The 12,299-nt window shown below is 41.2% G+C and overlaps 1 protein-coding gene across 2 annotated transcripts in view; it reads right to left on the bottom strand.

Annotated features, from left to right (window-relative positions):
- Positions 1 to 340: 340 nt before the first annotated feature.
- Positions 341 to 12,299, bottom strand: part of ralgps2 (Ral GEF with PH domain and SH3 binding motif 2) — a 74,174-nt gene continuing 62,215 nt past the window's right edge. Inside the window, exons 11-21 of one of the 2 annotated variants that reach the window (XM_063465865.1) lie at positions 11,232 to 11,322; positions 10,945 to 11,012; positions 10,387 to 10,525; positions 10,078 to 10,229; positions 9,941 to 9,995; positions 9,243 to 9,320; positions 8,083 to 8,188; positions 6,744 to 6,836; positions 5,819 to 5,924; positions 4,481 to 4,572; positions 341 to 4,397 (exon numbers count right to left, since the gene is read on the bottom strand). In XM_063465865.1, coding sequence (XP_063321935.1) covers positions 4,368 to 4,397; positions 4,481 to 4,572; positions 5,819 to 5,924; positions 6,744 to 6,836; positions 8,083 to 8,188; positions 9,243 to 9,320; positions 9,941 to 9,995; positions 10,078 to 10,229; positions 10,387 to 10,525; positions 10,945 to 11,012; positions 11,232 to 11,322 — 1,010 coding nt within the window. In that variant the 3' untranslated portion in view covers positions 341 to 4,367. The remainder of the gene's footprint in view (positions 4,398 to 4,480; positions 4,573 to 5,818; positions 5,925 to 6,743; positions 6,837 to 8,082; positions 8,189 to 9,242; positions 9,321 to 9,940; positions 9,996 to 10,077; positions 10,230 to 10,386; positions 10,526 to 10,944; positions 11,013 to 11,231; positions 11,323 to 12,299) is intronic. The other variant, XM_063465867.1, reaches the window with a different exon arrangement.

A 12,299-nucleotide genomic window follows, 5' to 3' on the forward strand; every position in this document is an offset into this window, starting at 1 on the left:
CTTGCATGGTGCATGGGGGAGAGGCGAAACTCTCAAGGAGCCAAAACTCAACGGCAACATCCTGGATGAAGACCACAGACAAATGTGTTGCACAAGCAATAAAAGTTGCTCTTCATGCTACAAGTGTTGCAAACTTTGACCTTTAAAGACAGCTGACTAACGGACACATTTACCCCCCAGTACCAGTAAACGTATGACGCAACACCTCCACATTCTTGTTGTTTGAGCAAAAACTATTTTTATTATGAAAGTTTTTTTTTTTTTTCTTGGAAGACAGACCACATAAAAAGGGATTATTTTAAATCATTTTATTTGAATAATTAGGAGGCCTGAGAAGTAAAAAACAAAACACCCCCCCCCCCCCCCAAAAAAAAAACATTTAAACTGTACCCAACAGACAAAACACCTTTAACTGTTAAAAGTACAAACAAAATAGTTAATACTTTATGTATGACTAACACCTCAGTGCGTTATTAGTAATGCAAAGCCAACATCTATAGTGTAGTGGATCTGACTGTAACCTAGCAATGATTAAGAAAGTGTAATAAGAATAAAAAATAACCAACACAGAATAACTGGAGTGCTCTGATTTTGTTTTTCGATATTTTGTTAGACTTAAAAATCTAGATTGCTTTAAAAAATATATGTTGGCATCACTACTACGAAGAAGCCATACTACTAGACATTGTGCTCATCACCAGTTCCAGATTTTTTTTACTTTATTTTTTTAAAAAGGAGAAGGGAGGAGTGGGTGGAATTGTCAAATAGCACTGTGACATGTAATACGACCAAGACTCACATTCACCTGCACAAATCTGTGCTTCATTTCACAGTCACACACAACCTTCAACAGAACGACAAGCATAAAATTGACGTGAAGTTTAAAAAAAACCCCAAAAAGTGTTTATTGTTACTTAGTCTTCACACTAGGCAGCGCATCACTCAGAGAGGTCATAGCACTGGCCACAGACATGATGCAGGCAGAGACGAGACACACACAGAGCTAGGTAAAGGGTGAAGGTAATTTATACATCACCCCCATCAGCTTTGACGACTTAAAATGCAGGCTGCCGTCGCTGCCGTCCTCGGTAAATGCTGAATGAATGCCTGGCTGGTGCACGTGAGGCACCGATTCACATTGAATACACTTCTCCAGCCAACCGAAAGAATAAACATCCTCCCATCGAACCCTCCATCTCGACAACGAGACCATTAAAAAGACTGATCTAGAATGAGCTTTGCCCGGAACAGTTAATACAGGGCAAGTTGTGCATGTGCAGACAGTATGGTCAGTTTTAAGGAAACACAAGCTCGTAATGCAGACACGAAAATGTTCAAGCATGGCATCAAATTTCTTCATAAAAACCTAAAAAGATTATCTTAAAGGGAGCGTGGCTATATTACACTCTCCAAAAACAGACGTAGTAGTGGTTGATCTTGAAATCCAACTCTAAATTAAACACCTGTTTCCATTACTTTGACCATATGCTGAACACTGAAAAAAAAACAACAACAACCAAAAAACATGTAAACTCAGATTACAGTGAGGAAAACCACACAAAAGAAAAAAAATGCCTGACATAATTTGGGTTGCTCTCAAAGAGATTATTGTACCCAGATTAATTTAAAAAAAAAAAAAAATCTGTTCTGATGTCCACAGTTACATTTGTCTTTTTCTTCCACCATTCTCATTTAACATCAGATAAAGCTAATACAAAGAAAAGAAACGTTTGACGGGGTCGCTGGCCATCAAGACGGGCTTTGTTTAACATCTCTGCATTTTCTCCTTTTGCACAGACCACAGCTTTAATTCTTCCATAGTTGCACAAACTTATTTGACGCACTGCAAATGACATACTGTCTGGATGTGTCAGTTAAGACAGAGTAACCAGCATCTTTAGACAAACACAGGTAAATCGTCTCTCAGCCACCCGTCCTGCGTCTCACATTTCATCCATTTAATTCACAGACCTCTTTTGTCCCTTTGGCCAACCAGCAGTACTCAAACATCAGTTAGCCTCCACAGTAAGTCACTCTGGGATTTTGCTGCTCCACAAAGTCTCTCCTCAGCGCGTAGCTCCAGCAACAGCGGACACAGATGAGTTCCACTTCCTCTCTCCTTGTGAGTCACCTTTTCTTCAGAATTTCGGCACAGCACAAGTTAGTGTGGAGCTTTTGCGTGAACTGGAAGTTAGCCACACACGATTAGGTAGCTGGTTAACCCCACTGCTCAGCAGTGATGGCAGCCTCAAGGGATTGCCTAATCTGGCTTGAATTACAATGTTATTATAAAAATAGAGACGTATGCACAGACACACATATGCGCACGCATACTTTAAGTCACCGTCACATTACACAGGCCTGTTTTTGGCTCCCTCATTCATTCTTCCACAGGTTTATCCACTACAACGTCTCCTTTAACAAAAAGAACTGAAACTCAATGAACCGGACATTAGCCTGGAGAAGAAGAAAAACCCATTAGAAAGCCGTTAGTATGGAACGTGTCCACCCCATTATCCTTCATCAACAGCCTGAAACCTCCTCCGAGTTTAACACACCCCACTAATAGATAGAACAACGGTAGGCTTCCTATTAAATACAGTATGTGCGGTGAAGGGATTGTGAAACTGGGCATAGGATTGTGTAAACATACAGTGTAAACAGCTATCAAAAAGGAAAAATTTGATGTTTGACTATTACTGAGCAAAAAAGCACCTCACTGTTGTGTACACCACCATCACTCCGCTCGTGTTTTTGCAAAAACCGCAAAAGTCAGCCTGTGGCATACTGACATATACGGGATGTACAGCGGAAAATGTAAATCCCCGGTTTTTCCCAACTGAAACATACCAGTAACTACACGTAATTGCACTGCAGCTCTGTCTTTCATTTCATAAAGCAGTAGAAAAACGTTGGTGGCGATGTCGCTTTGTACTACTTATAACCTCGGTGCTTATGCCATTTCCAAAAATTCTGAAGGCGGGCTTGGATACGAAGATAAGGTCAAAAATATACAAACTAAAATTCACATGTACTTAAAAATATTCAAAATAAATGCAAAAAAAAAAAAAAAAAAAAAAAAAGACATTCAAATGTAACAGAAACAATGTTGCTGTGCAATCATCTACTACATGGTAATACTGTGAACTGCACCATCCCGCACAAGAGAAAAAAAACAAAAAACAAAACAACCCAAAACATAATAAACAAAGATTTAAAATAGACTCTGTATGGCTCCAGGTAGCTTTGAGTGTCTACTCTAAACCAGAGGAGATAAAATCATGTATCACAAGTTTCTGTTGCTCTCTTTCTTTGACTCTTTCACAGTTTCGAGTCTTTAGTGTTTATGTGTATGTGTGTGTCTGGTGGACAAAGCATCGCCTTTCTGAGCGGATGTCAGGCGGCAGCGAGCAGACAGCACTGGAGGAAAAGGAGCAACTCTCATCTACCCGACCGTGAACGCGTCTTAGCTTAGATTCTGGGATTATCGTACCTCTGTGGAAAACAGACAAGACTCCTCTGATTAAAGTGAACCTCCCACTCATTGCTGTTATACCACCGCATACTAAACAGTGATAAAAACTAGACACATTCAGGAAGTGTAGGAATTGTTTCTGCTGGAATTGATTGCGAATAAGAGCCCTTACGTTTGCAACGATGCAATCAAATACGTTTGTTTGTGTGTGTATGTGTGCACATGGTAAATATAAATAACCATGTGACTTTGAGCCAATGCAAGTGATTGAAGTGACCAACAATTTAAAGTGTGAATCAAGTAAGTAAAAATAAGTCTAAAGTCCGGTGAGTTAGTCTGACAAAGTGTGTTTGTTTGTGTGATTGTGTATCCACCTGAATAAAAAGATGGAAAACTTGCTTTCAAGCATGGGGGGTGGATAGTTCACCCAGTGAAAAGGAGGTGGGGGGGACCACAAAAAAAAAAGGGGGGGTCTGTCCTCCCCCCAAAAAACAACAACAACAACAACAAAAAAAAAAAGAAATTGTCAGTCTGTCAGCAAGGAGAAGTCAAATGGCTCCAGTGAAGGTGCTGAACAGAAGACACCGAAAGCCAACGGGAGACATGAGCAGTGGTGCAGGTCCTTGTTCAGTAGTTAATAAATCCAAAACAGTCATTTTCATCCACACGGATTCGCATTCACTGTCAAATACAAACACACACACAGGGTACTCTGGTTAAGGCAGTGGTGGCAGGTGAGGCTGCAGCGAGGCCAGGGCAAAGAATCGGAGAATCGGTGGTCAGGGCTGATGGCAGTGAAAGCTCCCATTACTGAGTCGGCACTCCTTCCCCATCGTCCTCGTCTGTCTCCTTATCCCTCTCTCCTTTGCTCAGCCGCACTTCTAATCACAAGTCACTCAAATGACATCAGATTGGCTGGCACCTGTGAAAAAAGTCAGATTTTACAAAATGCATGTGTTAATCAGCCTCATGCATGTCTGTGTGTGCATATTCGTGTCTTCATACCTGTTGCCTATTGCTCTGACAGGCAGCACTCAGATGTTTGTACCAGAGCAAAGCATTCATTCTGTTCCCTGCCTGGTACTTGTAGGTGTTACCTAGGCAATGGAGACAAACAGAGTGAGGTGCCAGGTCTCGTTTCCACCTGTTCTCTCAACAAGCTGGGAAGATGGTTAAAAGCCTCACTTGACTTTGGTCTGCCCAATAAATTCAAAGCAAAGTCATGTGAAAAAATCTATGACAAAGTCAGATGATTTGTGTGTGTAAATGCACATTATTAACACCTGTGTATGAACATTAAGGATGTCAAGTATGACCAATCTGCAGGGCTTAAAGTCACAGGTTATAGCAAAAACAAATAAACATTTTTCCTCCCCCCTTTAGAGATATGTACTAATCTGGATAATCTGGATGTCAACTGCTCGATTTTGCATAATGGCTTTGGAAAATTACTTCCTTCTCTTGAATATAATGAAGCTGGATGGCACTTGACTTGCATGCCCAAAAGATACATCTAAAAAACTCTGCAGGTAAGTGCACTCTCAGGAATGTACAAACCTTTCTGTAAGCACTTTCAAGTGTTTAGTGCATGCAATTTTTCATGTGGGACTATTTTCTTCCAAACTACAAAACACGCTGAAAGCTTAACAGATGCAGCTCAGTCACAAGCTGGACGGATGTAGTTTGGAAGAAAGAAAATTCCCGCTCAGGTTTTCAAACTTGTTCTTTGAGGACTGCGAGGTGAATGTCCCCTTTAGTTCACAGAGAGCCTCACTGTTCAGCAACATTGTGGACACCACCCACATGTTTGCGTGCATTGGTGCAAAATTTTGATCAAAATGACTGAAGAAAAAAAAAAAAATTGTTACCACCTGAATTTCACAATGAGATTGTGACATTTCTTATCTTAGCTTTGGATCAGTTGGCAGGACATCTTGTATTCAATATGGTTAAGCAACTGTCATTACTGTATGAGTGTTATCTGATTATTTAGATTCCTTCAAGTTAAATTTATAGTCATTCAGAGCATTACAGTCATTCAGTGCATGAAGGTGAGCAAGAATAACAGATAAAGACTCAGAAGAACTAGGCCCCTCATGAAAACGACAATAAAATTGACAAAAACAAACAGTTTAACAAAACACAAACTTATTTTGGTCTGGTTTTTCACCTTCTGTATTGTGAGCATGAAGAGATGCCAAAAATAATAACTGACAAGCTTCAGCTTCAATTTAAACCTCCTGACCCACTTCACAATTTTAATGCATCCTTTTCACACATAGACTGTTCATTGTATTAATCATTTCCTCTTTGCTTTCTCCCTCTGGCGTGTTCAAGTCTCACCATGCTCAGAGTCGGTCAGCAAGAAGACGTCAGGGTGCTCAGGATCGTCAGCCATCATAGCCATCAGACCGACCACACACACGATCTTGCTGGACGTGGACTTGAACTGGTAAGAAGCAAAGCCAAAACATAATCAACCTTCTCTGTTTACACGCGGAAACGGAAGAAGTATTGACACAAGCATTGTGTGCATGTGTGTGAAATCCCAGCATTGCAATTGCACTCCACAAGGTTCTCATTAGCCTGAGTGACACACAGGACTGCGAGTGATGTCACTGGCCTCATTATTCAATGAGTGCTACCATCTGTCCGTCTGTACCCCCGCTGCACCACGGTCCAAAAAACTTCCTTGCACACTCAAACTCACACTCCCTGCATTTCCTTCTGCTTCTCTGCCTCTTTTGAGTTTCTGTAAAGTTTCAGTAAATGCTTTTGACCAACTGATGCTATACACCAAAACGAACACACTCACACACCCCAAGCCTACTTGTTTTTGAATAATGTCGTGTCGACATGGCATGAAAAATGTACATCTCTCTGTTTTCATTTCCCTTTTCCCCTCCCTGTGCATACCAAGTACAAAGCACATGAAAAAGAATCATTAAGTGTTTTTCTCAGACTTCATTTTGTAATTAAACTTTTTAAGACTGAGTAAGTAATGGCTATCATATGTCGTCTCCTTATAAAACAGTGTGTTTTGGGGTCATTTGGTACGCCGACTCTCACTTCTATCAACACCTGCAGTTTGCACGGTGGACATCTAAAACGTTTGGACGTCTCAGTGTCGTTACATTACGTTCCATCTGTTGTCCTCACCTGCTCGAAGAAAACACCACCTCTATAGCACCTGTTGCAAAAATGCTGCCCATGCATGCATCACCAGAGTGTTAAAGAGTCTGTATGTGTGTGCGCTTGCGTGTCTTACATGTTTTCTCTCAGTGGCCTTCAAGGATTTGGCAGGGTAGTAGTAGAGTTGGGTTCCACACAGAGCAACCCAGTATTTGGTCCAAGATGCCACCTAGAGGCACAAATTGAAATCTGATCACACACTCTAATTCAACCACATTAAGTCAATGAAAAACTACATAGAGTGACACTAACGTGGTAATAGACTCTATATTAAAGCCACAGGCAAGAAAGCAAATGACACTTATCATCTTTTACAATGTAATCTGATGCTTGCCATTCACACAGACTTGAACGAAGAAGCTAAAAAACTCTTATAAACTAATCATACCTCCAAAATGGCAACAACCTCTGCTAGCTGGACAATACACAGGAATGGCTCATGAAAAACGATACAGAGCCAAAAGGCACAGACCCAACCTCTCCAAGTCTCCAGATCCCAAATACTGGGAATGGACATTAGACTCGTGGAAATCTGGAGTTTGGCCCAAGAGGTTCAGATTTTAGACTTTTGGGTCCAGCTGTTAGCTTTTTGTGAGATGCAGAGAAGGGGGAATGGATGGCATTTCCATGTGTGGTTCCCACTGTGAAGAACTGATGAGCAGCTTTGATGGTGTTGATAGGTGGGTTGGGGGCTTTTCTGGTGAGTCAAAACATACCTTTGGGCTTTGTAAGGGTTACATTCACCCACGAATGCCAAACTGGGATGAGATGGACTGCAAAAGGAAAAGCAGCTGACAAGTGCTCAGCATATGTGGGAACTCCTTGAACAAGCATTTCAGGTGATGACCTCATGACGCTGGTAAAGATGTTGCCAATATTGTGCAACGCTGTTATCAAAGCTAACAGAACCTTAAAATATAAAACATATTTTAATAAAAAATAAAAAAAATCCTTTCTTGTGCTTGTGAAAGACTCAACATGCAATCTAAGGATCTTGTTCTGCAAACTACAAGAAGACTTAAAATTAATAGAAACGAGATAAAGAGAAAACGCATGAAAGAAAATGGGATCAAGTGAAGCCATTAATTAACACGGCAGGACTTTAAACCATCATCACTACCTATGACAGTCTTTAGTTATTTTAAGTTCATATAAAGCTCCACATTTATTTCCAGCCGAAACAGAAGGGGGTAATCTCAGTGTCACAGGGTCGGGAGGGTGAGGTTAATGAGAAAACATGTGGAACAGACAGAGAAAGATATTCTGCAGGTTAAGAAGCCTCTGAGGTCCGATCTGTGATTGACAGTATATATTTCCCATGTGCTCCTGCTTAGGAGTACATGAAGGTATGGGCAGCACATGAAGGCACGTGCGTGTCTGGTTATCTAGACAAATGTGTGAGTGTGTATTCTCACAGTTGGTTTCTTGCCCTCCTTGAGCACAGTCTTTCGCCTTAACACTCCTTGCACTGTGACTGCTCCAGGGTACAAGTGAACTGCAAGTTCCTCTGACTCAGCTGAGCTGCAATGGGACAAAGACAAACATTACCCCTTAAATATAAAAACATGCATACAAGAAAAAGAACATGCATATTTCCATGCACACCATACCATATAGATTTAGAGATAAACTAATAGTACAGCCAGATGCAATCTGCAAAGCTACCTTTACCCCTGCTTTCTGCCTATGTAGCCCCCTTTAAAAGAAAAAAAAACATATGTTTGTCTGTCTTGTTTTGAGAAAAATGAATTTCATAGATATAAATCTCAACACTGCTATCACAAAAAAGAAGAGCAAAGATGGGAAAAGTGGTGTGCAGATTGTGTCTGTCTGGAGGATCAGAGCAGGAAGCTCAGTGCAGGAGTCTAGCGAAGCCTGGTAGGGGGGGGGGGGGGGGGGGAAGAGAGAGAGACAGAGAGAGAGCGAGCGCATCCCTAACCACAAGAGATGCCTAATATGCAATGTCCATGACAACTGGACTAATGCTCCTGAATAGTCTGCTCCTCTCGACTATAGGAATGAGGATTTAACAGTTTATTTCCAGCAACAGCACTGTGACTGTGACTTTGGAAATTTGCTTTTACCTCCAAGCTGTGAAATACTTTGGAAACTAATCACAAAAAGAAGTCTAGGTTGACTATAATCTCAGGATCTGGAAAGATGATATCTGAAGCATATGGTAATATAGATTTTTTTAAAGGTTTTAATAAGGTGCAGCAAAATTCATCCTCAGACTTCTTGTCTGTTAAGTCAACGCTTTTAGCTTTAGCTGGCTGACGTGCAGACTCCAATACCTAGACCTAGACTTCAACCTCAATAAGTCTGAGAATGAGACAGGCATGCAAGAAATTCGAGAAGGCAGCAAAAGATAAAGAACCATAAGAATCCTTTTCCCTTCACCAGATATGTGATTTCACCAGCACATACACTCTTATGTCAAACTACAAGATTACCCCAGCAGTACACACACTAAGCACCAGCACACAGCAGCCCCTGGCAGGGACTCAAGGGTGGAAAGTGAGGGCAAGAGAGGCTTTGGCTCAGATCAAGTTTGTTCCGGTCGAGATGGGTGTACCTGCTGGGCCTCAAGACGCCTTTGTAGGGGATGCGGGCCACACGGGTCACTGGGCCCAGAGAGTGATAGAACCGAGTCCTGTTCAGAATAGCATAAGATAGGATAGGACAAAATAGGGGGCACGGGATACTGTTAAGGCTGTGTGGCTCTCTTTTTCCCCACTTTTTTTTTTTGTTGCCTTATTTAAATAGCATGGATTAGGGAAAGATGAGGAGCAGTTATTTGGTTAGAGGAGTTATCGATAGATGTGTTTTTTTGGGTTACTCAAAACTTTAAAAAAGGAACAGTGCTTTAAAAGAGGTTAAGATGATTTTCAAGCAAGTAGATTCTTCAGCTGAGCATTTTTTCCTCATAGTTTTGCTCCAGACACAGGTTGGCACGGGGGCTGCTAGACTTAAATGTTAAAGCAGTTAATACATTTCAGGCTGCTGGAGAAGCAGAAGCATCTTTACATCTTTGCTAAAGGCAAAGCGCAGCAGTGGACGGATGAGGCATGACTGCCGTGGCTGCAAGGCTAAAAGCATGGCGCGTGTGAGAGGGTTTCAATGGCAGATCGTTTTGCATAAATGTGCCTTGAAGCCAGAGCTTTAAAATTTAGATGATCACATCCAGGCTGGGGATTTTTTTTTTCCTTCAATCTGATTTTTGCATGTGGTTATGATGAAAAAACAGTGAAGACATGGATACATTAGCTTTACCTCTCAAAAGCTGGCCAAGACATCTCTTCACTGAGCTCCGAGCCCTCACTGCTCCCTGTATACATATAAAAAACATCACAAAAACATCCACTGAACATAAAAACTCTACTTCATAACTGTAGAGGTGTAAGTATTACCAAGTGAAATGCCACTGGACAGAGTCGAGCTCTCTGCTTGTCCCCTGGTAGGACTGTGGCTTTCCATCACGCTGTCATCCAACAGATGGCGAGAGCCAGCATTGGGAAATGTAGCACTTTTAAACTCTACTGTATTTGTCTTATGGATAAAGCTGTGGAGACACAACAAAGCAGACAGAGAGACATAGCAGAGTAGCACCAGTGTGTATATGTGTGTGTGTGTGTGTGTGTGTGTGTATATATATTTTTTAAACTATAGGACATACATATGAAAATGATTTCTTATAAAAGATAACAATAGAAACTGACTTGTAGCCCAGACTGTGACACTTCCTGTGTCCGTAGGGCAGAAGGTTCCTGGGGGATGGAGGTGTTGCTGGGACTTTGGTTCCGTCTGGTGCTACCGCACATTTACGTCCACAGAGAGGAGATGCTGACGCTTCCTGACCTGTAAACAGAGTAAAACCACAACAGAAGAATAGAGATGTCATGTACATGGTGTGTACAGAAAAAGACAAGTTAATTCTTTATTATTCTTATTCTTTTAAAGAACTTTTAAATTCCACTTGAAGTGAAAAAATGTAGGACATTGAAATGCACATTGAAAGTGAAAACATAATCTTTGCAGATAAAGACATTAATGACAGCTTAACAGGATCAATCAATTAAAACATGTTACTTTTTAACAACATTGGACAAATGTGCCATTTAATTTGAAAACAAAACAAAAACTATCATTTTTGTTATAACTGATATACTAATGTCCAAATTTGAAACTACTTGGACATTCAGTTCAGTTTAAGCGAGACTAAGCAGTCGCTGTGTATACAGGTAATTCTACATTTGAAGATCTGCATTCAAACTCACCGGCAAGATCCTCTTTGGAGGCGTTGGCTCGTGGTGTGCTGGTGCCCGGCTCAATCTTCTGTGACAATCTAAAGAAAAAAATGCAGCATAAATCAATTGAAAAATCAATTTCAGTACCCTATAATATGCTTCTGTAAATTCATCATGATGAAAAGAAACAGAGATGTTGTTTTGGGGGGGTGACAGAGAAAAGCAAGCAGTACAATTAGCAGGACAGTCATCGCTCTTTTTCACCTTGGCAAGGAATCATAACTATAATGCAAAAGCTTTGTTTGTTTGCTTCTTACTTGTAATTGTCATCCTCCACAAACTTTTGCAGCTCCTCAATATACCTGACTGAGTTGAGATACTTCTGTATATGAGGCAACACTGGTATATCTGAGAAAGAGAAGATACAGGCAGACATGAAATTAAAAACACATGTGTACATGTGAGCCTGTGTAACACAAGCTGCCAGCATACTTTACGTTGGCTAGAATAAGGGTCTGGAAAAAGGATAACATTAGTACTTTAAACCAAACACAGCTCCAGAGCAGCAGCCGCCTGAGTGTAGCTAGGAAATAGCTGTGTCTTAGTTTTAAGTACTTAAATGACCAACACCTATTTGAAACATCTGCATATTTTTAGAGAAGATGAAAAACAACCGTTTTCCAGTAAGCTGTGGTTGTGTGCTGGAGGACTTTTAAACCCGCTGTATGTAGAATCTTCCTCGAAGGGTATTAGCCAATTTTAAGCAAATATTTGTCCTAATTCAAATGACTCACTTCCTGCTTCACTTTTAGTGAATAACAGTTTGAATAAAGCCTTATGTGGGATTTTTGGTGCTGCAAATGTGCCGGTCCACATACGCGTTTCTGGTTGGACGGGGTTTTCACCTATCCCAGACACGCTTGGGGATGGGAATTCAGATTGCGCATCGCTTAAAGTGGATGACGTAAGCGTGTGCCGAATGTTAATTGGTTGACAAGAGGGCTGGAGAGAGGGAAGAGCGAAGTTCACTGCGAAAAAAACCCTTCAAAGATCAAAAACTACAGTATGAACAGCTCAGCCAGTGGCTGCAGTGGACGCTTTTCATGGTTTTTAACAATCAGTTTCACTTCAGCTCTTCGTACGTTATAACTTTTTTGCTTTCTGCGGCTGGCTGATGGACCAACAACAGCACAAGCAAGAGTGGCATGTACCAGACACTTTGTACACTGCCTCCATCTGACAACAGCGCCCTCTGCAGGCAGACAAACAGTCACCAGATGGGACAAACCCTACCCATGCCAGACAAGTCTTGCTTTATTTATCCAACGCTGGGTCTTGATGCAACCACCCCAAATGTAACCACAGTGAGAAACAATCTGCTTTAA

The sequence above is a fragment of the Pelmatolapia mariae genome, linkage group LG23 (genome assembly GCF_036321145.2).
Source record: "Pelmatolapia mariae isolate MD_Pm_ZW linkage group LG23, Pm_UMD_F_2, whole genome shotgun sequence".
Taxonomy (NCBI): domain Eukaryota; kingdom Metazoa; phylum Chordata; class Actinopteri; order Cichliformes; family Cichlidae; genus Pelmatolapia; species Pelmatolapia mariae.